This window comes from Oncorhynchus tshawytscha, linkage group LG22 (genome assembly GCF_018296145.1).
Source record: "Oncorhynchus tshawytscha isolate Ot180627B linkage group LG22, Otsh_v2.0, whole genome shotgun sequence".
Classification (NCBI taxonomy): Eukaryota; Metazoa; Chordata; class Actinopteri; order Salmoniformes; family Salmonidae; genus Oncorhynchus; species Oncorhynchus tshawytscha.
The window spans coordinates 29,024,630-29,050,150 of record NC_056450.1 but is presented as its reverse complement, the minus strand read 5'-3'; the positions used below and the strand labels follow the sequence as shown (position 1 = coordinate 29,050,150).

At 44.2% G+C, this 25,521-nt stretch overlaps 2 protein-coding genes and 1 long non-coding RNA gene across 4 annotated transcripts; 2 read left to right on the top strand and 1 right to left on the bottom strand.

Annotated features, from left to right (window-relative positions):
• Positions 1 to 1,324: 1,324 nt before the first annotated feature.
• LOC112222276 (protein BTG1) lies at positions 1,325 to 3,180 on the bottom strand. Its single transcript, XM_024385022.2, has 2 exons — positions 2,652 to 3,180; positions 1,325 to 2,504 (listed from the first exon to the last, which is right to left on the bottom strand). The coding sequence occupies exons 1-2, from the start codon at positions 2,767 to 2,769 to the stop codon at positions 2,158 to 2,160; spliced, it is 465 nt and encodes a 154-aa protein (XP_024240790.1). The 5' UTR covers positions 2,770 to 3,180; the 3' UTR covers positions 1,325 to 2,157.
• An 8,096-nt stretch (positions 3,181 to 11,276) lies between these two features.
• On the top strand, positions 11,277 to 16,704 carry LOC112221463. 2 transcript variants are annotated; one of them, XR_002949036.2, is made up of 4 exons: positions 11,277 to 11,724; positions 11,851 to 11,983; positions 15,989 to 16,148; positions 16,514 to 16,704. It is a non-coding gene; the product is annotated as an uncharacterized LOC112221463 (long non-coding RNA). The 2 variants fall into 2 exon arrangements; XR_002949035.2 differs by having other exon boundaries at positions 11,848 to 11,983.
• Positions 16,705 to 21,185: 4,481 nt separating this feature from the next.
• Positions 21,186 to 25,439, top strand: LOC112222274 (14-3-3 protein beta/alpha-2). Its single transcript, XM_024385019.2, has 6 exons — positions 21,186 to 21,306; positions 22,845 to 23,146; positions 23,244 to 23,367; positions 23,586 to 23,749; positions 24,081 to 24,176; positions 24,399 to 25,439. Exons 2-6 carry the CDS (start codon positions 22,853 to 22,855, stop codon positions 24,453 to 24,455), a joined length of 735 nt encoding a protein of 244 aa, XP_024240787.1. The 5' UTR covers positions 21,186 to 21,306; positions 22,845 to 22,852; the 3' UTR covers positions 24,456 to 25,439.
• The last annotated feature ends 82 nt before the right edge of the window (positions 25,440 to 25,521 follow it).

The window sequence follows — 25,521 nt, the reverse complement described above, 5'->3', positions numbered from 1 at the left end:
TACTCTCAGTGCACTTTTGCAAAGCAATATCACTTATATTCAAAGGTGATGAGATGGGAATTTTGGCTATATTTTTATAAAGTAGATGTGTGGTCCTAGAAGTGAATTCCCAGAGTGAGACATATCATGTTAATATGTGATACAGTAGATACAAACATGCTTCTATAGTTTTTGTGTAAGGTGTGACTGACCATTTTCCCCCCATAGTTTATTCCCCATTTATTTGCTACTCAGAATCTTGGACTCCATGAGCATGTGGATATGATTTGATTACTTAAACAGAGGTGTACTTTCACTGAAGTCTGCTTTAGACATAAAAAGAGGTTTAATGGGAGTCTTTGTAGAATCTGCTGCACAGGACAAGTCGTACCTAGACACTGAAACTGTGTTGCCCTTTTATGACTGCCTGTCTTATTGAAAAAAGGTAAGTATGTGGAAATGGTTCATTGCTGTAACAGATCAAATTAATGATAAACGAGTTACTTTGGCAAGAGCAGAGATTCAAGCCTTTTGGGTCCATATCATCTCACTTCAGGGACAACAAACCAGCCAAAACAAATGCTTTTTTTCATTTTATATTATGCTTATTACCGATCAATGATTTGTTTTAGACAAAAAGCATATTGTTTCACTCCCATTGAGAGCAGTCGATGGAAATAACTGTAGATGGAAATACTGTAGATGGAAATACCAAACCAAAAGAAAGGACAAAGTCATCTCTGATGGTATGCAACGGCAAATATGTTCCCCTAAAAAGTATTCTACAATTGCTAGCAGCTGTTTATCATACATCTGCTTTGTCGATGAGAATCTGAAGCTTCAGTTTACTTCCCAAGCTTCATTCCTTGAGTGTGTGCTGGTTTTCTTCCTGACCGTCTTAGTCAATTCTTTTTGCTCTTTACAGACTAGAAATGCAATTTCTCAACCTCATTGCAGGTGTAGGGTTACACTATCCATTGTGCTCCTCTTGTGCTCATTTCCCTGCCACCATTTCACTCTTCACTATCATTACAAAATCTGTGTTATTCATAAATCAACTGAGTGCCTTTGTGCAATACTGACCCCCTAAGTTGGAGTGGTCAAACATGCTTATGTCACTGCTCCTTTGCCTTTCGTGAAGGGATGGAAGATCAGAACCTCTACTACAATCTGATAATACATGGGGTCAGTATTTTCAGTCAGCTGCAGCTCAGGCTCCAAGTGACCTAAATATCCCGCCATCTAACAACTTATCTTCAACCTGATCAACACCTGTGGTGTATTCATTACTTCTTTCAACAGAAACGGTTTACTATCCAAACGACTGCAAACAGAATGAAACAAGGAGGGACCTACCAGAATTTATCCAAAAGAAACTTGTTCTGTAGCAAACGGTTTGTTGCAAAACATTTAGCAACAATTGGCGTAATGAATACACCTGAGCTTACAATGGCAGCCTTACCCTCTGTAACATACAGACGCCTCAATCAACTGGGTTGTGTTCAGTGGGCACTAAACAGGAGGAATGAATGTCCAATAAGAACATGCATTTTCATGCCTACTGAACACAACCATGATCCTGCCCAACATGAGTCCATTGTTGATAGAGGAACAGTTGCTTTTGAGGAATTTATTACAAATACAACTAATTGTAATATAATCTATACAACTTTTGCTTCAGGACAGTACTTAAGTTACAGATCATGGAACTAATGGAAAACAATTTAACATTTTCATGAGTCACAACAAACAGGGTGTGGCAGTAATACTAAAATCTTTAAAGGGATACTTTGGGATTTTGGCCATGAAACCCTTTATCTACTTCCCCAGAGTAAGATGATCTCGTGGGTACCATTTATGTCTCTGCATGCAGTATGAAGGAAGTTGCTAACGACTGGAAGTCTATGGTATCTGCTAGCATGCTAACAGATACCCATAAACTTCCAGTCATTGTGCCAACACTAGTTACCATTGGCTTACAAAATTAGCTTTAACTTCCTTCATACCTGACACAGATATATAGAAATGGTATCCACGAGTTAATCTGACACTAGGGAAGTAGAAAGGGCCTTATTGTCAAAATCCCTAAGAATCCCTTTTAATGTCTTAATTACATCAAAACGTGGGGCAGAACTGATACAGTAGTGCACAGAGAAAGCTCTGAACATAAAAAAAATATTAGCTTGAGACGGTCATCATGAACAAATTGGAGGGGCTTGGCCTTCCAAATCTCAGTTCTTCCTTGCAGCTGACCATGTCTGTTGTGTTGGCATTAGTTGGCACTGGTGGAGTGGACTCGTAGAGGATGCAGATGGAGCCATCCTCTCCTATCCGATAGGACACCTCGTATGGATCGACCCACATCGTCAGTTCACTGGGCAGGAGTGAGAAGAGTTGTTCTCGGGTGAGTCCAATAGTGCAAGCTGCTTGGCCAATCAAGGGGTCCATTTTGTGGTTGATCCTGAGACATCTGTACCCCGAGCCTTTGCATGGAGCCTGGGGGAACCAGTGGTGTTGGTAGTGCTCTGTAAGAGGGCAATGAGAGCAAAGCATTAGACCCAGCTCAGAGGTAATTAAGCTAGTTTGCTTAATAGTAACTAACTAGTAGTCTATAGGCTCTGAAATGTCAACACAACAACAATGGCTTTTACATAGCTAGCTACATACTCTACCTGCTAAAGCTTCCTCCAAGGAATGGGTGAAATCTTTCAGTAGGTCTTCGGACAAGTATCCAGTTGCTCTCAGCAATCTGGCAACAAAGCTGGCCGCTGTTGAGACTTCAGTTTTCATTTTCGAAGCAGACGCTATTTATCTCATCAGCCAGACGTTGAATAGCAACGAGCCCAAGTTGGCTCTATATCCGAAATGTCAAGCTAAATGTAGACTTTCCTCAGTTGAAACAAAGGCTACACAACAATGTCCAGAGACAACCAGTTGCCGTTTGTCTTTCTTTTGTCCAGTTGTAAAAGCTAGCTAACGTCAGTTGCAAAACGGAAGCCACAATAATTCACTGAGACAATGTAGGGTTAGGAGCTACAATTTGGCACCTACACGTCCGATAATTTGATTGGATCTAGTGAAAATAAATAACTTTAGATACAAAACATTTTCAGATAATTGATTTAATGTTCATAGAACATGATAACTTCACCCCTTAGCTGCTAAACATTCGTTTTGCGTCACAAAGCCACATCTACCAATCAGACCAAACGTTGTTTAAATGACGTCACATAGCTTCTTTCGCTATGGTGACGCAGCACCTCAATCGAAGAACTCAATCACAGCGCCACCTGTGAGTTTAAAAAATGTACTACATCAAATACCACATTTTACAACTCAGGCCAAAAGCTCTTTCTTGCGGCACTTTACTATTTCTAAACTAAAGCAAGGCATACACCTAATATTGCACACCCTTTTCAGACTACTGAACTGACCCAGCCAAGCTTTACTATGCCAACCTGATTACACATTCATAGTGAGAGAGAGAGCTCTATTATCTATTTATTTTTTTTATCTTATTTTTTATTATCCATTTCACTTGCTTTGGGAATGTAAACATATGTTTCCCATGCCATCCTGAGTGAGTCTGATCACACCTCTTCAAACTGTCCTGCAGATGATGTCCTGCAGATGAGGATAGTCCACAGATCCACAAAGACTTCAAAAACAAATCCATTTTTGATAAACTCCCATATCTACTGGGTGAAATTCCAGTGTGCACACTGATGGCCTTGAGATAGAAGCTGTTTTTTAGTCTCTCGGTCCCAGCTTTGATGCACCTGTACTGACCTCGCCTTCTGGATGATAGCGGGGTGAACAGGCAGTGGCTCGGGTGGTTGTTGTCCTTGATGATCTTTATGGCCTTCCTGTGACATCGGGTGGTGTACGTGTCCTGGAGGGCAGGTAGTTTGCCCCCAGTGATGCGTTGTGCGGACCTCACTACCCTCTGGAGAGCCTTACGGTTGTGGGCGGAGCAATTGCCGTACCAGGCGGTGATACAGCCCGACAGGATGCTCTCGATTGTGCATCTGTAAAAGTTTGTGAGTGCTTTTGGTGACAAGCCGAATTTCTTCAGCCTCCTGAGGTTGAAGAGGCGCTGCTGCGCCTTCTTCACGATGCTGTCTGTGTGGGTGGACCAATTCAGTTTGTCTGTGATGTGTACGCCGATGAACTTAAAACTTACTACCCTCTCCACTGCTGTTCCATCGATGTGGGTAGGGGGGTGTTCCCTCTGCTGTTTCCTGAAGTCCACAATCATCTCCTTAGTTTTGTTGACGTTGAGTGTGAGGTTATTTTCCTGACACCACACTCCGAGGGCCCTCACCTCCTCCTTGTAGGCCGTCTCATCGTTGTTGGTAATCAAGCCTACCACTGTTGTGTCGTCCGCAAACTTAATGATTGAGTTGGAGGCGTGCGTGGCCACGCAGTCGTGGGTGAACAGGGAGTACAGGAGAGGGCTCAGAACGCACCCTTGTGGGGCCCCAGTGTTGAGGATCAGCGGGGTGGAGATGTTGTTACCTACCCTCACCACCTGGGGGCGGCCCGTCAGGAAGTCCAGTACCCAGTTGCACAGGGCAGGGTCGAGACCCAGGGTCTCGAGCTTGATGACGAGCTTGGAGGGTACTATGGTGTTAAATGCTGAGCTGTAGTCGATGAACAGCATTCTCACATAGGTATTCCTCTTGTCCAGATGGGTTAGGGCAGTGTGCAGTGTGGTTGAGATTGCATCGTCTGTGGACCTATTTAGGCGGTAAGCAAATTGGAGTGGGTCTAGGGTGTCAGGTAGGGTGGAGGTGATATGGTCCTTGACTAGTCTCTCAAAGCACTTCATGATGACGGAAGTGAGTGCTACGGGGCGGTAGTAGTTTAGCTCAGTTACCTTAGCTTTCTTGGGAACAGGAACAATGGTGGCCCTCTTGAAGCATGTGGGAACAGCAGACTGGGATAGGGATTGATTGAATATGTCCGTAAACATACCAGACAGCTGGTCTGCGCATACAACCCATATTTATGCTTATTTATTTTCCCTTGTGTACTTTAACCATTTGTACATAGTTACAACACTGTATATATATAATTTGACATTTGTAATGTCTTTATTGTTTTGAAACTTCTGTATGTGTAATGTTTACTGTTCATTTTTATTGTTTATTTCACTTTTGCATATTATCTACCTCACTTGCTTTGGCAATGTTAACACATGTTTCCCATGCCAATAAAGCCCCTTGAATTGAAATGGAATTGAATTGTCACCCCACCCAGTACTAAACACACCCAGGTCAGACAACTGCACTGCTCCTCCATCATTGAGAGGGATAAATTCACAGAGCTGGAGAGGGACATGGTGGAGCTCAGAGAGCTAGTCCACACAATCCAGACAGAACAAACTCACAAAACAGACTAGCACAACAACACGCCCCCAACAAGACCAGGAGGGCAGAAGGTGGAGATGGACGGCTGTCTGAGAGAGCTGGCTGCTCTACGGACTGAGGTGAGAGAACCCAAAGAGGCACACATGGCACTGAAGGAGGTGAGAAAGCTGAGGTGTGAAAGAGAGCAAGACACTCCCCCAGAGAAGCCAGCAGAACAGCCGACCTCAGACCCGGACCACATCCTCAACACCACAACGGGACAGACAACACAGGACACACCAACCCAAAAGACACCCCCCGCTAACAGCCCCCCTGTCAGCTCCCCTGATAGCTCTCTTGACAACTCCCACACATCCACTGAGGACACACAAAAGCCAGAGATTGTGCTCCTCATTGACTCAAATGGCAAATACATTCAAGAGGTTAAACATTTTCCCAAACACAAAGTGGCTAAACTCTGGTGCCCAAACACTAGGCATGCCCTGGCGCTGTTGTCAGAGTGCAGACTAGGGTCCCCCAGCCACATCATAATTCACACAGGCACAAATTACCTGAGGGCACAGCAGGAAAGGGTGGCCACAGCACTCAAGGGAGTGACTGAAAAAGCTTATTTCACTTTCCCCAACGCACATCTCAAACATGCTACCACAAAAAAACATTCACCCTGTCACCATACAGCGGGTGAATGCAAGAACTTCGTGAGACTGTGCCTCAAAACCTAATGTCTACCTGGCCCACCACCATCCTGGATTTAAACAGCATTTACGACCAGGTCCACCTACAATGTATGTCACGACTCCGACCGAAGGTGGTTCCCCTTCCTGTTCGGGTGGCGCTCGGCGGTCGTCGTCATCGGCCTACTAGCTGCCACTGATCCCTTTTTTCCCCTTTTCTGTTTATTGGTTTCACCTGTGTTTGATGGATGGAACATGTCCTCCATCATACCACCGTCCTCCATCGGATAGGATCGGCGATGGACCAGATGATGGAGAGAATGGGCCGATGGGAAACGAGTGGTCTCCTCTCTGCACCTTTGGTTCCTCCAGCGCTGAATCCACCTTCTCCTCCCTCCCCCTCCGGCTTCGGCGCACTACGTCTTGCGCTCCCGAGGGATTATGATGGAGCGGCGGGGTGTCAGGGGTTCTTGCTCCAACTTGAACTGTACCTGGCGAACGTGAGACCCACTCCCTCTGGAGCGGAGAGGGTGAGTGTCCTCGTCTCCTGCCTGACGGGTCGTGCTCTGGAGTGGGCAAATGCGGTCTGGAATGGCCCAGACTCGGCGAAGGAGCACTACCCAGAATTCACCCGCCGCTTTCGTGCCGTGTTTGATCACCCTTCAGAGGGCCGAGTGACTGTTCCACCTTAGGCAGGAGAAGAGGAGCGCACATGATTACGCTTCGGAGTACCGGACCTTGGCCGCTGGGGCTGGGTGGAACGACAGGGCCCTGATAGACCACTACCGGTGAGGTCTCCGGGAGGACATCCGCAGGGAGCTAGCATGTCGGGACACCACTCTCTCCCTTGATGAACTCATAGACATATGTCTATCCGGCTGGACAATCTGCTGGCTGCCCGTGGGCGTTCGGCGAGGGTCCTGTTCGTTCCACCACCTAGCACTCCCGCTCCCATTCCTATGGAGTTAGGGGGGGCCGTGCCGAGGGGTACCGGAGGAGGAGGCTCCCCCTTCACCAGCTGTGGTCGGAGAGGACACACTGACGATCGGTGCTGGGGGGCCCGTCTGGGAGTCGAGAGGGCAGGCGGAACACTTCTCGGTCACCCCAGGTGAGTCAGCACCAAACTCACCTAGAACCGTTTCATGTGTCTCTCCTCAGGCCGGTGGTAGCTGGTCCCCTGCAGGACGATGAGGTTCTGGAGGTCCACCCACCCACTCTGGACATCGAAGGGTCCCCGGCGTACACGATACGGGCCATTCTGGACTCGAGACACCGGGTGAGGGGCCTGCAGTACCTCATGGACTGGGAGGGGTACGGTCCGGAGGAGAGGTGCTGGGTACCGGTGGGGGACATCTTGGACCCGCCTGCTGGTTGTGCAGGATTATTCGATGTACATGTGTACACGTCTGTATGTCATGGTTGTCCGTGTGTTTGAGTTTTTTGCTGGACTGTTTAAGTCCCCATGTTTGGGGCATTTGTTTTGGTTGGCATCTGTTCACCATTGTGGTGCATTAAAAGTTAGCGCTACCCCGAACTCTCTGCTTCCTACGCCTGACTTTTTCCCCACTACACCCCGGGCATTACAATGCAGCAATCCCAACTTTTGCCAGGACCCTGAAGGATGTCACCCTCAACCGTAGCCCCAGCACCTCACACAGGAGCAACAGAGTAACGGACACCCCGCCCAGACCAGCGAGACACCCTCCCAGACCTGAGAGACCCCCTCCTGAGGGCCTGCACAAAGAGAACCCACGCCAAGAGGACCTACACCCAGACCACAGCATCACCAGCCACACCCCAACCAGCTACGACCACACCAAGCAAACCCTGGCCACACCCTGTATAGGCGCCCCCATATCAGACCTATTCCCCTTCTGCCCACCCCATGTCCCCCGCCCCTGTGACAAGGACCTCAACATGACAACAGGACATATGCCTAGGCTGTGAGCAGAGTGACAGGCCCAGCCTATTACACCCGCCCAAGCCCCATCCTGCGACCTAAGAGGTATGTATCAGATGCTCAACATGCTCTGCTCACACCTACTGTGATGGTCTGGGCCTAAACCACACAAAACTACACTAGACACAATGGAACACAAATCATTTACTATCTCATCCTGAAATATACAAGATCTGAGGTAGTCTGCCTTTGTCCTAAAGAACAGGAACCCAGACTTCATCAAAGAAATTGGAAATACAGACATTGACATCCTACAAGAACAATGGTATAAAGGAGACGGACCCACTGGTTTGCCTTATAGGTTACAGAGAGCTGGTAGTCCCATCCACCAAACTACCAGGTGTGAAACAGGGAAATAACAGGGGGTATGCTCAGGGGGTATGCTAATTAGAGCAGACCTAACCCACTCTAACCCACTTTATCACTGACCTCAACCCAGAGTCTCTTAGAGCGTTTACAGTCAGTCCACTGACACCCCTATCAGATCACACAAAATCACACTCTACTTGAACAGTGCTATGCTCAATCACGAAGCATCAAAGCCAAAGGAACTGAATAATATTAAGAAATACTATAGCTGGAAGGAAAGTAGTGTGTAAATATACCAAAAAACAATTAGGCAACAGCAAATTCAATCCCTTCAAAATAATTTTCTATTAATGTTTCACTGTAATAGTGAAGGAGTAAACTTGGCAGTAGAAAACCTAAACAGTCAATTTGACCTCTCAGCTTCCCTATCAAATCTAAAAATGTCAAGCAGATAAACTAAAAAAATTAACAACAATGACAAATGGTTTGATGAAGAAAGCAACAACCAAAGAAAATATCCTCAATGTACAACGTAAAACACCAAATAATGCATGCAGAGCAGAATTAGGCCGATACCCGCTAATTATCGAAATCCAGAAAAGAGACGTTAAATTCTACAACCACCTAAAAGGAAGCGATTCCCAAACCTTCCATAACAAAGCCAACACCTACAGAGAAATTAACCTGGAGAAGAGCCCCCTAAGCAAGCTGGTCACAAACACAAACAGACCCCACAGAGCCCCAGGACAGCAACACAATTAGACCCAACCAAATCATGAGAAAACAAAAAGAGAATTACTTGACACATTGGAAAGAATTTACGAAAAAACAGAGCAAAATGGAATGGTATTTGCCCCTAAACAGAGAGTACACAGTGGCATAATACCTGACCACTGTGACTGACCCATAATTAAGGAAAGATTTGACTATGTACAGACTCAGTGAGCATAGCCTTGCTATTGAGAAAGGCCGCCGAAGGCAGACCTCGCTCTCAAGAGAAGACAGGCTATGTGCACACTGGCCACAAAATGAGGTGGAAACTGAGCTGCACTTCCTAACCTCCTGCCAAATGTATGACCATATTAGCGACACATTTTTCCCTCAGATTACACAGATCCACAAAGCATTTTTTTTAAAATCTGATTTTGATAAATTCCCATATCTATTGGGTGAAATACCACAGCAACAAGATTTGTGACCTGTTGCCACAATAAAAGGGCAACCAGTGAACAACAAACACCATTATAAATACAACCTATTTTTATGTGTATTTATTTTCCCTTTTGTACTTCAACTATTTGCACATCATTACAACACTGTACATAGACATAATTTGACATTTTAAATGTCTTTATTCTTTTGTGAGTGTAATGTTTACTGTACATTTATTGTTTATTTAACTTATGTTTATTATCTATTTCACTTGCTTTAGCAATGTAAACATATGTTTCCCATGCCAATAAATTTAAATTGAGATAGACAGCCCAGCAAAATAGTCTTTGCTCTGTTTTATTGCCTCTGTTTATGCCAATGACTGTAAATATAATGGACACTGATCATGTGACACAATTCATAATTTGTATTTTTTTTAAACTGCATTGTTGATTAAGGGCTTGTAAGCATTTCACAGTAAGGTCTACTACACCTGTTGTATTCGGCCCATGTGACAAATTCAATTGGATTTGATTTCTATGTGAGACTCAATAGCAAATTAAGACAGTCATGGAGGGCGTTATCCAGTACTCATGTTAGGCAGCTAGCTACAGTTACCCATAGCTGGCTAGCTAGTTTTATAATTTGATCGGAAGTTGATGATATTGCTATGCAACCTCTTGCTAGCTTGTTAGCATAACAAATGACTAGCTATACATTTCGGCTGTGTTCGTAAATTCAGAGCGAGTTGCCATATTGTCTGTTACAAATTCAGAGCGTTTCCCTTTCGGAGCGCAGCTTTGGTCGAGGTGTCATAACAGCAGTCAAGCTCACAAGCTAGCTTCCAGACACAAATGAGAGAAGGCCTCACTCTGACCATTTTACTCACCCAAGCGGAGCTGGTTAGGCTTTTTTCATGTTATCCAGAGCTTTGGTGATAGTCACTGTGCTGCTTGTGTAACAGTTTAACTTTAGTCCATCCCCTTGCCGGGCTTGAACCAGGGACCCTCTGACAACTGACACCCACAAAGCATCGTTACCCAATGCGCCACAAAAGCCACAGCAGAGCAAGGGGAACAACTACTTCAGGTCTCAAAGCGAGTGATGTCACCCGATTAAAACGCTATTAGCACACACCACTGCTAGCCATTTCACATCGGTTACACTCACCCCCCTTTTGACCTCCTCCTTTTCCGCAGCAACCAGTGATCCGGGTCACGGCACCAATGTAACAGTTCAACTTTAGCCCGTCCCCTCGCCGGGCTCGAACCAGGGACCCTCTGCACACAGACAACTGACACCCACGAAGCATCGTTACCCATCGCGCCATAAAAGCCACAGCCCTTGCAGAGCAAGGGGAACAACTACTTCTCAGAGCGAGTGAGTCACCCGATTGAAACACTATTAGCGTGCACCACCGCTTACTAGCTAGCCATTTCACATCGGTTACACTTGCAACAATTGAATTATGCTTTTTTTGCCAACACCGGCCATATTCAACAGGTGTTGAGCGTGAGAGCTTCCGATTGGCGCAGTGGTCTAAGGCACTGCATCTCAGTGATAGAGACATCACTACAGACATCGTGGTACAAATCCAGGCTGTATCACAACCGGCTGTGATTGGGAGTCCCATAGGGTGGCGCACAATTGACCCAGCGTCATCAGGGTTTGGCCGGTAAATAAAAAATGTGTCTTGCCTAGTTATAAACAAAAAAAATAAAAAATATTCTGTGCTCTGACAGACTGGAGTACTCTGAAATTGGAGTAGATAGTGAATATTACTATTTACCACTTAGCTAAGAATGACGTGAATAATCAAGTCAATAAACGTTGGGTAGTTAGTTAGATAGCATGTAGTTAATATACTGGCAAGTTCGATGTATTAGTAGCCAATTAACGTTAGGTAGCTAGCTAACGTACTGCTGTAATGATATGCGGTTTTTAAGGACAGCGTAGCCAACATAAAATGTAGCGTAACTTATTTGAAAAGTAATTACTTTATTACATTGCTCAGCATTTTCTTACATTTGTCATAATTAGTTAAAGCAATGAAATTGTATCCGCTCTTGCCGGACTTCGGCTGCATTTTTACCCGACATTTTTTTCAAATCTGAAAACGTAGTGAAGCTACGCCCATTTGAGGAAGAATTGTATTATGGGCCCTAAAAACACTGAAATAGGCCCACTGCTTATATACTTGGTATTTTCGCGAAAGAAGTACGACACCCGAGAACTTTTGGCATACTAACTATATCCTTACTAGGTGCTTGCTGAAAAGGTGAGAGCAACTGACTTGTGTTACTAAAGCATACATTCCAAAATATAGCAATCAGCTGTTTTTATAACATCTACTAATGAGAAATACAAAAAATGAATGTTGACGCTAAACTTGTTTTCCCAGTAGATGGTCCTGACGACTCTGTAGAGATGTTGACACGTCAAGGGACTACTTCCCCAAGATACCCCAAACAAGAGGCTGCTCGTGTGTCGAACAATGGAGCCCTACCCCCTGACCTCAGCTACATAGTCAATGCCAGGTAATGGGTGATTCTGTAGGCTGTTTAAAATAGGTTCACCCCAAGCAAGGTCTAAAATGTACATATCAAATCAAAATCAAATCAAATGTATTTATATAGCCCTTCTTACATCAGCTGATATTGCAAAGTGCTGTACAGAAACCCAGCCTAAAACCCCAAACAGCAAGCAATGCAGGTGTAGAAGCACGGTGGCTAGGAAAAACACCCTAGAAAGGCCAAAACCTAGAGAGGAACCAGGCTATGAGGGTGGCCAGTCCTCTTCTGGCTGTGCCGGGTGGAGATTATAACAGAACATGGCCAAGATGTTCAAATGTTCATAAATGACCAGCCTGGTCAAATAATAATAATCACAGTAGTTGTCGAGGGTGCAGCAAGTCAGCACCTCAGGAGTAAATGTCAGTTGGCTTTTCATAGCCGATCATTAGGAGTATCTCTACCGCTCCTGCTGTCTCTAGAGAGTTGAAAACAGCAGGTCTGGGACAGGTAACACGTCCGGTGAACAGGTCAGGGTTCCATAGCCGCGGGCAGAACAGTTGAAACTGGAGCTGCAGCATGGCCAGGTGGACTGGGGACAACAAGGAGTCATCATGCCAGGTAGCCCTGAGACATGGTCCTAGGGCTCAGGTCCTCCAAGAGAGAGAGAGAGAAAGAAAGAGAGAATTAGAGAGAGCATACTTAAATTCACACAGGACACCGGATAAGACAGAAGAAGTACTCCAGATATAACAAACTGACCCTAGCCCCCCGACACACAAACTACTGCAGCATAAATACTGGAGGCTGAGACAGGAGGGGTCAGGAGACACTGTGGCCCCATCCGATGATACCCCCGGACAGGGCCAAACAGGAAGGATATAACCCCACCCACTTTGCCAAAGCACAGCCCCCACACCACTAGAGGGATATCTTCAACCACCAACTTACCATCTTGAGACAAGGCCGAGTATAGCCCACAAACATATGACTGTTTACACAGGTTTAGTTCCTTGCTTTGAATCTAGGGACATTTGTAGCTTTCACCTAACCCTTCCTGTTATGGCCCATTTCGCTAATTCTGCTGCCTTTATAGATTATAAGCACAAGTGAATAGCTGAAGGTTGTATCCGAAATGGCATAGCAGTAAGACATTTTTGTCCCGTGTAAATGTTCTGTTTTTTGGGGGCGTTTTCTGTGTGCATTTCAATATAATGAAATCTCTTTTTTTTACATTTTAGAATTAAATATACCTTCCTGCAACCCGCCTCACCCAATATGGTATGGATCTGATATTTTTTAGACCTTATAACTGGAACCTCAAGAAGTTAGCCAGCTAATTAGCTACTAGCTATTTAGTCATTGTTAGCCACTGCTGGCGGTCTTTCCCTTTAGCTCAGACACCAGCTGCTTTAGCCCGGATAATACCTGCCAGTCTAGTCTGCACAGCGCAATATCAGCCCTGAGCATATCGTGCTGCTTTTTCCCACTACATTACTGGATTCCTGCCGCAAGATCTGGACCATCACACCTGATCATCGTAGCTAGCTAGCTGCTACCGAGTGGCTATTGTGGCTAAAGCCCTTGTCCAGAAGCAAGCACCAGTTAGCCTCGAGCTAGGCCCATCTCTCAGCTAGCAAACGATGTACACCAACTACAATACCTCTCTTGCCAATTGGCCTGGACCCTTTGTCGACAAGGAGCCCCGCCGATCCATCACTGCTGGTCTGCTGACGTAATTCAGCCTATGTGCTCTCAACCGGCCTCTGTCGGTGAAGACCTATCTGCTAGCCCCGGCCCGTTAGCCTTTTGAACTCCCGCTCGCCTAGTGTAGTAACGACTACCGAACGGCGTTTCATCTATTGCTGCTCATTGGACCCTATGATCACCCTCGGCTACACAGCTGATGCCTGCTGGACTGTTCATTAACACGGTACTTAATTTTGTTTATCTGTCAGGGTCTGTGTGTAGCTAACTGACCCTCTCTGCCCATTCATCGCCATTTACCCGTTGTTGTCTTAGCTGTTTACCCGTTGTTATCTTACCCGTTGTTGTCTTAGCTCTCCCAATCAACACCTGTGATTGCTTTATGCCTCTCTCTCTAATGTCAATATTCCTTGTATACTGTTGTTTAGGGTAGCTCTCATTGTTTTATTTTACTGCGGAGCCCCTAGTCCCGCTCAACATGCCTCAGATAGCTCCTTTGTCCCAGCCCCCACACATGCAGAGACCACACCTAGCTTAACTGGCGCCTCCAGACATGCAACCTCTCTCATTGTCACTCAATGCCTAGGTTTACCTCCACTGTACTCGCACCCTACCATACCCTATGCCCTGAATAAATCCTACCATGCCAAGAAATCTGCACCTTTTTATTCTCTGTTCTGAATGCCCTAGACGACCAGTTCTTATAACCTTTAGCCGTACCCTCATCCTACTCCTCCTGTTCCTCTGGTGATGTAGAGGTTAACCCAGGCCCTACGTGTCCCCAGACACTCATTTGTTGACTTCTGTAACCGTAAAATCCTTTGGTTAATGCATGTTAACTTCAGAAACCTCCTCCCTAAGTTTGCTTTATTCACTTCTTTAGCACACTCTGCCAACCCTGATGTCCTAGCCATGTCTGAATTCTGGCTTAGGAAGGCCACCAAAACTGCTGAAATTTCCATCCCCAATTACATTTTTCATCAAGATAGAACTGCTAAAGGGAGCCTATATGTGAATTGAATGCCCCCCCCATCTATCGGCAGAGTTCGTACTGTTAGGTGACCTAAACTGGGATATAGATGACCTTAATCTCACACAAATGATCAATGAACCTACCAGGTACAACCCCAAATCTGTAAACATGGGCACCCTAATAGATGTGATCCTGACCAACTTGCCCTCTAAATACACCTCTGCTGTTTTCAACCAGGATCTCAGCGATCAATGCCTCATTGCCTGCATCCGTTATGGGTCCATGGTCAAACGACCACCCCTCATCACTGTCAAGGGTCCCCTAAAACACTTCTGCGAGCAGGCCTTTCTAATCGACCTGGCCCGGGTATCCTGGAAGGATATTGACCTCATCCCGTCAGTAGAGGATGCCTGGTTGTTCTTTAAAGTGCTTTTGTCACCATCTTAAATAAATATGCCCTTTCAAAAATCGGAGAACTAAGAACAGACATAGCCCTTGGTTCACTCCAGACTTGACTGCCCTTGACCAGCACAAAAACATCCTGTGGTGCACTGCACTAGCATCAAATAGTCCCCGCGATATGCAACTTTTCAGGGAAGCCAGGAACCAATATACACAGTCAGTTAAGAAAGCAAAGGCTAGCTTTTTCAAACAGAAATTTGCATCCTGCAGCACTAATTCCAAAAAGTTCTGGGACACAGTAAAGTCCATGGAGAATAAGAGCACCTCCTCCCAGCTGCCCATATCACTGAGGCTAGGAAACACTGTCACCACCGATAAATCCACATTAATTAAGAATTTCAATAAGCATTTCTCTACGGCTGGCCATGCTTTCCACCTGGCTACCCCAACCCCGGCCAACAGCTCTGCACCCCCTGCAGCAACTGGCCCAAGCCACCGCTTCTCCTTCACCCAAATCCTAACATCTGATGTTCTGATAGAGCTACAAGGTCGGGATCCCTACAAATCAGCTGGACTAGACAATCTGGACCATCTCTTCCAGTATTTCTACTTGCACATCCTCATCTGGACACCTATCACTCCAGTGTTATTTGCTAAATTGTAATTACTTCGCCACTATGGCCTATTTATTGCCTTACTTCATTTGCACACACTGTATACAGATTTTCCTATTGTGTTATTGACTGTACGTTTGTTTATCCCACGGGTAACTCTGTGTTGTTTTTGACGCACTGCTTTGCTTTATCTTGGCCAGGTTGCAGTTGTAATTGAGAACTTGTTCTCAACTGGCCTACCGGGTTAAATAAAGGTGGGGGGAAAAAGGACAGTTGTGAAGGAAATGGTCTTATAAGTGTGCGGTATTCACAATCTGCCTCCGGCTTTCCTTGCAGACATGGAGGAGAGAACTACGTGTTCTCCTTACTGACAGGGTACTGTGACCCCCTGCAGGGGTCGAAGTGAGAGTGGAGCTCTACTACAATCGTTATTTCCCTGGCAAGGCCATTTGCTTGGCTCCTCCCATCTACAACAAGGTTTTAGAGTTTGAGGATGGTGAGTGGTCTACATTGTGTGTAGATTAGACTCTTCTCTTTATCAGACTAGGATATCACACACCTGTACAAAACCACTAGATATGCACTGTGCATGTTCAACGGCAACCCTTTTTCCTGATGACATCGCTCCACACGCACCTCAGCCACTATGAGCCAGGTGGCCAAAGATGTCTGCACCTGCCTGAGGTGGACAGTGTGACCTGAGCACGATCAGAGGAAATAAATGGGACTGAAAGTGTGTGGCTCTCAATTATAGTTCTCTAAGCTGCCTACTTTGTTGAGCAACTAGGTCATACATTTTGTCTAATGCCGTTGATACTTGTGATGGATGCCAATGACGGTATGTTTTCTTTTTCTCTACAGCTACTCATGGGGTCTGAAATCTAGGTACCATTGGTCTATTACATGAAGAGACACAGGTGCTCACTTTTTGAAGAGCTGGAAGATAGATAGCATACAGACCACCAAAATAAGACAGCTCAACTTCATGACCCACTGGAATTGTGATACAGTGAAATAATCTGTAAACAATTGTTGGAAAAATGACTTGTGTCATGCACAAAGTACAGTGGGGCAAAAAAGTATTTAGTCAGCCACCAATTGTGCAAGTTCTCCCACTTAAAAAGAGGAGAGGCCTGTAATTTTCATCACAGGTACACTTCAACAGACAATGAGAGAAAAAATCCAGAAAATCACATTGTAGGATTTTTAATGAATTTATTTGCAAATTATGGTGGAAAATAAGTATTTGGTCAATAACAAAAGTTTATCTCAATACTTTGTTATATACCCTTTGTTGGCAATGACAGAGGTCAAATGTTTTCTGTAAGTCTTCACAAGGTTTTCACACACTGTTGCTGGTATTTTGGCCCATTCCTCCATGCAGATCTCCTCTAGAGCAGTGATGTTTTGGGGCTGTTGCTGGACAACACGGACTTTCAACTCCATCCAAAGATTTTCTAAGGGGTTGAGATCTGGAGACTGGCGAGGCCACTCCAGGACCTTGAAATGCTTCTTGCGAAGCCACTCCTTCGTTGCCCGGGCGGTGTGTTTGGGATCATTGTCATGCTGAAAGACCCAACCACATTTCATCTTCAATGCCCTTGCTGATGGAAGGAGGTTTTCACTCAAAATCTCACGATGCATGGCCCCATTCATTCTTTCCTTTACACGGATCAGTCATCCTGGTCCCTTTGCAGAAAAACAGCCCCAAAGCATGATGTTTCCACCCCCATGCTTCAAAGTAGGTATGGTGTTCTTTGGATGCAACTCAGCATTATTTGTCATCCAAACACGACGAGTTCAGTTTTTACCAAAAAGTTATATTTTGGTTTCATCTGACCATATGACATTCTCCCAATCTTCTTCTGGAGCATCCAAATGCTCTCTAGCAAACTTCAGACGGGCCTGTACATGTACTGGCTTAGGCAGGGGGACACGTCTGGCACTGCAGGATTTGAGTCCCTGGCGGCGTAGTGTGTTACTGATGGTAGGCTTTGTTACTTTGGTCCCAGCTCTCTGCAGGTCATTCACTAGGTCCCCCGTGTGGTTCTGAGATTTTTGCTCACCGTTCTTGTGATCATTTTGACCCCACGGGGTGAGATCTTGCGCGGAGCCCCAGATCAAGGGAGATTATCAGTGGTCTTGTATGTCTTCCATTTCCTAATAATTGCTCCCACAGTTGATTTCTTCAAACCAAGCTGCTTACCTATTGCAGATTCAGCCTTCCCAGCCTGGTTCAGGTCTACAATTTTGTTTCTGGTGTCCTTTGACAGCTCTTTGGTCTTGGCCATAGTGGAGTTTGACTGTTTGAAGTTGTGGACAGGTGTCTTTTATACTGATAACAAGTTCAAACAGGTGCCATTAATACAGGTAACGAGTGGAGGACAGAGGAGCCTCTTAAAGAAGAAGTTACAGGTCTGTGAGAGCCAGAAATCTTGTTTGTAGGTGACCAAATATTTATTTTCCACCACAATTTGCAAATAAATTCATTAAAAATCCTACAATGTGATTTTCTGGATTTTTTTCTCTCATTTTGTCTGTCATAGTTGAAGTGTACTTATGATGAAAATTACTGGCCTCTCTCATCTTTTTAAGTGGGAGAACTTGCACAATTGGTGGCTGACTAAATACTTTTTTGCCCCACTGTAGATGTCCTAACTGACTTGCCAAAACTGTAGTTTGTTAACAAGAATTTTGTGGAGTGGTTGATACACTTAGGTTGGCGTCATTTAAAAATAGTTTATGTAAATTTCCGACTTCAACTGTATATCTTTTTTACTGGGGTCAACAATTTAAAGTTTTTTTTTTCAGGTCTTTTGAGGTCAGGCTACATGATTGACAGCACTGAATCAAAATAGGACAGGTGTTAGGAAAACTGGCCTATTATCGCACAAACATTCTGTACACATTTTATGTGCAAATACATAACATACACATGTGTAATCAATAAAATGCATTTCCAATGACCAGATTGTTTTTGTGGTAAGGAAGGGGAGGGTGATTAATTACATTATAACCCGATGGTTCTAAGTATTCACCCCTTTGGATTTTTACACATTTTGTTGTGTTAGTTGGATTGAAATCTATATTTTGATATACAAAAAATACTCAATGTTAAAATGAAATTCTACAATTTTACTAATTTAATAACTAAAATATAGTTGTTCAGGAGTTAAATTTGGATTAACAAATCACATAAATTACATGGAATAACTGTCAGATAATAGGGGTTGACATAATTGTGTAATGACTACTCCTTCCTTTGTCCCCTATATATACACACATCTCTAAGGTCCCTAAGTCAAGTATTGAATTTCAAGCACAGACCAGGGAGCTTTTCAAAAGCCTCATGAATAAGGGCAGTAATTGGTAGATGGGTAGCAATAACAAATCAGACATTGAATATCTAAGCATGGTCAAGTTAATAATTATGCTGTGGATGATGTATTAAACCACCCAGACAAATTGAAGATGGTCATCCTTCTGAACTGAAGGACAGGAAGGAAACTGCTCAGGGATATCACAATGAGGCCATTGATGATTTTAACAGCTACAGTGTTCAATGTCTGTGATAGGAGAAAACTGAGGATGGATCAACATTATCATGACTCCATAGTAATGACAGAATGAAAAGAAGAATACACATACAGAATACAAATAATCCAAAACATGCATCCTGTGCAACAAAGCACTGAAGTAATACTGAGGGGGGAAAACACGGCAAAGTAATTCACTTTTTGGCCTTAATGCAAAGCCTTATGCTTGGGGAAAATCCTTTATACTCAGTAACTGCCTCCTTATTTTCAAGAATGGTGGTGGCTGCATCATGGTATGGGGGTGCTTGACATCAGCAAAGACTGGGGAGTTTTTCAGGATAAAAAGAAATGGGATGGAGCTAAGGACTGGCAAAACAATAACCTACAAGACAATAACCTACAACAAAATGTCAAATCTACACTGGAGTTGCTTACCAAGAATACAGTGGATGTTCCTGAGTGGCCAAGTTACAGTTTTGTATTAAATCTGTTTGAAAATATATGGCAAGACTTGAACATTTCTGTCTAGTCATGATCCCCAACACCCTGACAGCTTGAAGAATTTTTAAAAGAAACATTACAAGTAAATATATTTTAATCACATTTTGACACAACATGTGAAAAAAAACAAGGGGGGGGGGGTGAATACTTATGATAGGTTGTGTATATGAATGGAATTTGGACACTAGAGAGTTTTAGTCACATGCACAGGGTTGCAGGGTACAGTGAAACTATAAAGTTTTGAGCTCCAACAGTGCAGGTCAAGTCTGGGGGGAGGAGGAGCAAGTAGCTGACTAGTGGTGGCTGTTCAGCACAATAAATGTCCATTAGGTGGGGGCAGGGCCTGTTGAGGTGGGGGAAGTTCATAGGGGGAGCAGCAAGGGGTGGGAATGGTGACAGGGGAACTGGTGGGGGCTATTCAGCAGCCTCACGGTCTCGGGGTATAAGATATTGGATCGTCTTTCAGTTTTTGCCATGATGCTCCTATACTGCCTGCGCTTGAGTGATGGAAGCGGGGAGAACAGTCTGCGGGGTCTCTGATGATCTTCTTTGCCTTCCTGCGACACGTGGTGTTGTTGGTGTCCTAGAGGGCAGTCAGTATGCACCCAATGGTGTGATTGGCTGAGTGTACCACCCTCTGTAGTTCCTTGTGGTCAGCGGTGGTGGAGTTGCCGTACCAGGCTGTGATGCAGCCCAACAGTATGCTCTCAATGGTTCTCCTGTATGACACTGTGAGGGCCCTTAGGGACAGGATGAATTTCTTCAGGCTGTCATGCATTCTTCACCAAGTGCTAAACTGTTCTACATTGGACCCCTGATCATGCAATAACTTGGGGCATGCACAACACCAAAGCAATCAAAATGACTGATGAACAGCACTGCACTTATGCAATGTACGTGTATGAGTCAACTTTATTATTTGAAATTAAGTCATTGTAAGATACTGAACACTGTTTGCCATTTTGCTCATCCACATTCCAAAGCATGTCTATTTAGCTTTGAGTTATATTGACTCTACAGGCTCCACTGTAAAATGCTCTGAATGTCAATTGCACAAACACTACAATGAGTAGAGTACAGTATGTAGGAGTGTGCAAGCCCATCTATAGTGCAAAAACACACCTGGCCGTGGTATATCTTAAAACACTGGCCAATTGCTAGTGCATTTATTTTTCAACAATTTTTCAAAGCTGTGATGAGATTTGTCCTTCAACTATTAGTCATAGGGAAGTATAACTGCTTCCAATGTCCAGTGGCAGGTGCATCCATAGAATGGGTCCAACGTGCATTGAATTCAGTGCAACATTGAAGAGATGTGTACAGCTGTTCCTCTTGCTACACATTGCACTGTCCTGGTTTAAATAAGAGGTTGAGTCTTTCCCATTGAGTGCTTTGATAATAAAACATAGTAGGCAGCTTTATAAACATGATTAAAACCAATAAATGTAATGTCTGTCAAAGGTTGAAGTGTCGGTTTGATATGTCGTTAGCTAGCTAGAGGAAACAGAAGCGTCAATATAGCGGAAGTGGTACTGCCCTGAACGATTCTAGGAGCGAGACGGAGGACGGAGGCTGCATCTCTCAGAGAAAAAAACAGGAATTAGAGCCGTAAATATTGTGAGTTTGTATAAACGGGGACCCGATGAAAGTGCATTTATGTGTTAGGTCTTTATTTATTGTGTTCAATATTACACAGTATATTCGTTTCGGTGTAATTATATTCGTTAGCCATCATGCTAGCTCGCTAAATCAAACAGCGCTCCTCTGAAGTGGGCCGAACAAGGACTTGCTAACTGGCAATCATGACACTTTGTTCTTGCAAGCTTGCTGACCTAGGCCATGTACGCAACTGAAAATCGTTAGCTAACTGTAAGATACTCGTTAGAAGCTGGATAACGTTACATCGTAGTACAAAGTAACAATTGACTTGTCCCTATTTAAATGGACATATGAGAAGTCGATAACCCTCAAACATCGTATTTTTCAGCTAGCGAAAGTTAGCTTGCTACTTTCCCGCTAGCCATTATTTGACATATCCTCCACTCTCCTGACGTGCTTAGCTGCTACTAGCTGATCTCTCGACTAACATCCCTACTAGCTATCCGCTAGCAGGCTGAGCACAGGCCTTTGCGGCTAGTTAATAATGTCACAATCCGACCTGCAACGTTAGCGAGATAATTGTGTAGATTGTTGGCAACGCTAAATCTATAAGAAAACAATTATTTGTTAGCCTGCTACGTTAAATTATGGTTTTGTTTAACAATAATGGTAACCAAAGTTAGGCCGTTTGAAAAATGCCGTAGCGTTTGTTAGCCAGCTAGTTAGCTACATCAAGCGTTTTACCGCAACGTCGTTAGTTAGCTAAAGCTAGCTAGGCAAATCTCCGCCATCCAGACACCGTTTTAATAATGTAAAAACTAAAACGTCAGATGGCAAACCAATATCTAACTATTGAGACTAAATCATATTTAGTGATTTGGAGCGGGTGAAGAGATATCTTAGGGTCGATTGGTTGTTCTGTCAGAATTGGCTAGCTGGAGTAACTAGCTTGCTATCTAACTCGACGACATGTAACTAGGTAGCCCAACGGCCCCACGCATTGCTGCCACAGTACTAGACAAGTTACTTGCGAGACCATTTTCAGGAACACACCACCATGACGGAGTGGTAGGGTATCCGGACTCGTACAACAGCGGCCATGCACCAGTAAAAAATGAAGGCCGAGTGTAAAAAATATATAAATAAATTAAATCACACACCGGATAGGTGCAGTCATAGTAGACCTTTCGGTTACTGGCAAAACGCTTCTACCCGTTAGGCTACCTTCCTGTTTTAGCTAGTAGTACGAGCTACATTCAATTGCATTCGTATTTGAATTCATAGTAAATAGTAAATTGCATAATCATGGCCCAAAAGGTAGTATGAAAGTAGGTGATGTAATTCTCCCTTTACAATTCACAAGACTTTCCGAAACTAACCAAGAAGGAACCTACTGCCCCTCTTGCAGGTGTCTCCTCTCAGCAGTTTGAATAAATGCTGTAATTTACCAGTTATATGACGTAGGTATATTTAATCTCGATAGTCCTTTCCCTCATCTGCACAGACATAAGACAAAAAGAAAAAGTCCCACCTTACTATGTTTCTCTCTCACACAGACTGAAAAATGGACAAGAACGACCTAGTACAAAAGGCTAAGCTCGCTGAGCAGGCAGAGCGCTATGACGACATGGCCGGGGCCATGAAGTCTGTGACGGAGCAGGGCGGGGAACTCTCCAACGAGGAGCGCAACCTGCTGTCAGTGGCCTACAAGAACGTGGTGGGGGCACGCCGCTCATCCTGGCGCGTCATCTCCAGCATCGAGCAGAAGACAGAGGGCAACGAGAAGAAGCAGGCCATGGCCAAGGAGTACCGGGAGAAGATTGAGACCGAGCTGCAGGACATCTGCAATGACGTGCTGGTAAGAATAACTGTTGTGGTCTACCCTGTGAAAGGGGACTTTTTACATTTCTCGCTAGGCAGATATGCTGAGTTAAACAACAACAAATATCTTTCAGGGACTTCTTGACAAGTACCTAATTGCCAATGCAACTGCAGCTGAGAGCAAGGTTTTCTACCTGAAAATGAAAGGCGACTATTATAGATACCTGTCTGAGGTAGCAGCTGGAGACGCAAAGAAGAGTAAGTAAGCAAGATTGCATTTAGAGTTACATAAAATGGGACAATGCACCAAATCACATCGTCATGACTCGTGAAACTCCTAATGGATCAGATGTGTGCATAGAGGAATATGTTAAAATATTCTCTAAAGATGTGATGAAATGCGCTGCCGCACACTAAGTGCATGTTGGAATCATGGCATTGCTCAAACTCATCTTCTTCCTTGTTCCTTTTTAAAGCCACAGTGGATAACTCCCAGCAGGCATACCAGGATGCTTTCGACATAAGCAAGAAGGAGATGCAGCCCACACACCCCATCAGGCTCGGCCTGGCCCTCAACTTCTCTGTGTTCTTCTATGAAATCCTCAACAACCCAGAGAAGGCCTGCACCCTGGCCAAAACGGTGAGAGAGTGACTTCAAGTGCCAAGTCATGCAGCCTCATCTTTTACCCCCAAGACAATCAATGGCACAGAGCTTCACTCAAAGCATGCAGAGCCATTGTAGCATGTCTTGTCTTGACAGTTTCTGCATTTGTATGAAGGGACCTTGGCTCAGTTTGCAAAAAATGAAATTGGATTTAAAATGGCACCTCTGCTACAGTTATTTCTGCATGCCACTATTTACCCAAAATGATTAGTGGCAGTGTACATGTGTATAGTTGAGGAATCGCTGTGTACTGGAATAGCTGGTGGCAGTTTTGCATTCTATTCTTAGTGTAATTTACTCTTTACAGGCATTTGATGAAGCCATCGCTGAACTTGACACCTTAAACGAGGATTCCTACAAAGACAGCACCTTGATCATGCAACTACTAAGGGACAACCTGACTGTAAGTTCTGTTTATGTAATCCATTTTTTTTGTGTAAATGGTTTGATATATCTTCCTCTTGTATTTTCAATTATTCTATAGTAATTTCATTGATGGTTCCAGTTATGTGTCTGTTTGTAAATTGCTATGGCAATGTGTTTTTTTTCTCTCGTTAATTCTAATGTGGAAAGTTCCAAATGCAATTTTGGGAATATAATGTAACAAATCTTTACCTCTTTGCAGCTGTGGACATCGGAAAACCAGGGAGACGAGGGAGAGACCGGAGAAGGAGAAAACTAATGGAATTGCACTGTTAATCCACCTACACTCTTAAACACAAACAGCTTATAAACATCCCCCTCCACTCCATCAGCCCCTCCCCCTTCTGTATGACAAGCAGCCTGAATTGTTCCTGACCAACTAGTTTACCCCTCTCAGGTCACTGAGGCGACAGGGTAATGTTCAGTTGTTAGCAGGTTGTCATTTTGTTTGTGAAAATAATGTGGTTGTATTGAGTAGCGAGTCCATGTTTGTGTGCGTGCGTGCTAGATCATATGTCTGTGCGCCTGTGTGTATGACTGTTTGTGTTGGGGGCCGGGGGGTTGTGAATTCTAATCATCCTTCATTTCTTTGTCCTACTTAGCTGGTTAAACATTTTTCATTCTTTTTTTTATGGTCATTTTTTTTAGTGTGATTCGTCATGGTATTTGAAGGTTTTATCTTATGGTTATTAAACTGGCAGTTAATTTTCACCTAACACTGTGATGCTAAGTGTTGCATTTTCTTCCCCACTCCACTATTGCTTGCTTTTGAAGTTCTGACACGCAGTACAATCCTGTATTTAACTAACAGTGCAATTCTGCTGTCTGCTCATACAGAAAGGAGGCAGGCTGTATTGTGACACTGGCATCTGGGTGTTTTGCTCTAATCATGATCACAATTTTAACGGTTTGATTAAGGGACCCCTTCATTCGCCATGTTTGATTTCCTCCATAAGACATTCCACCAGAATTATATTAGGCATTCTGAAAGGCAGAACTCTTTTTGAACAAAGTGTGGATTATTGTCCTAGTGGTGTAACTCACGGTTCAAGATCAAGCGCTGCTTGAACTCGGTACAATGAAAATTTTATGTGCTTAAATGTACCTTGTATTTTGCAAGATTGACTATCATCTTTCTGTAAAACCTACAGTAACCTTTTTTCAACGTTAATTGAAAATGTCTTATCACACTGTATCAACCCTGCTTGCAAAATATTCCTCTTAAAGCGGTTGTTTTCTCCAATTGTTTCTGTGCCTGGGTTTCTCTCCTGTCTCTTATGGACACTTTGTTTCAGACTGCCAAAAAGTTCAAATTAATCTTAGAT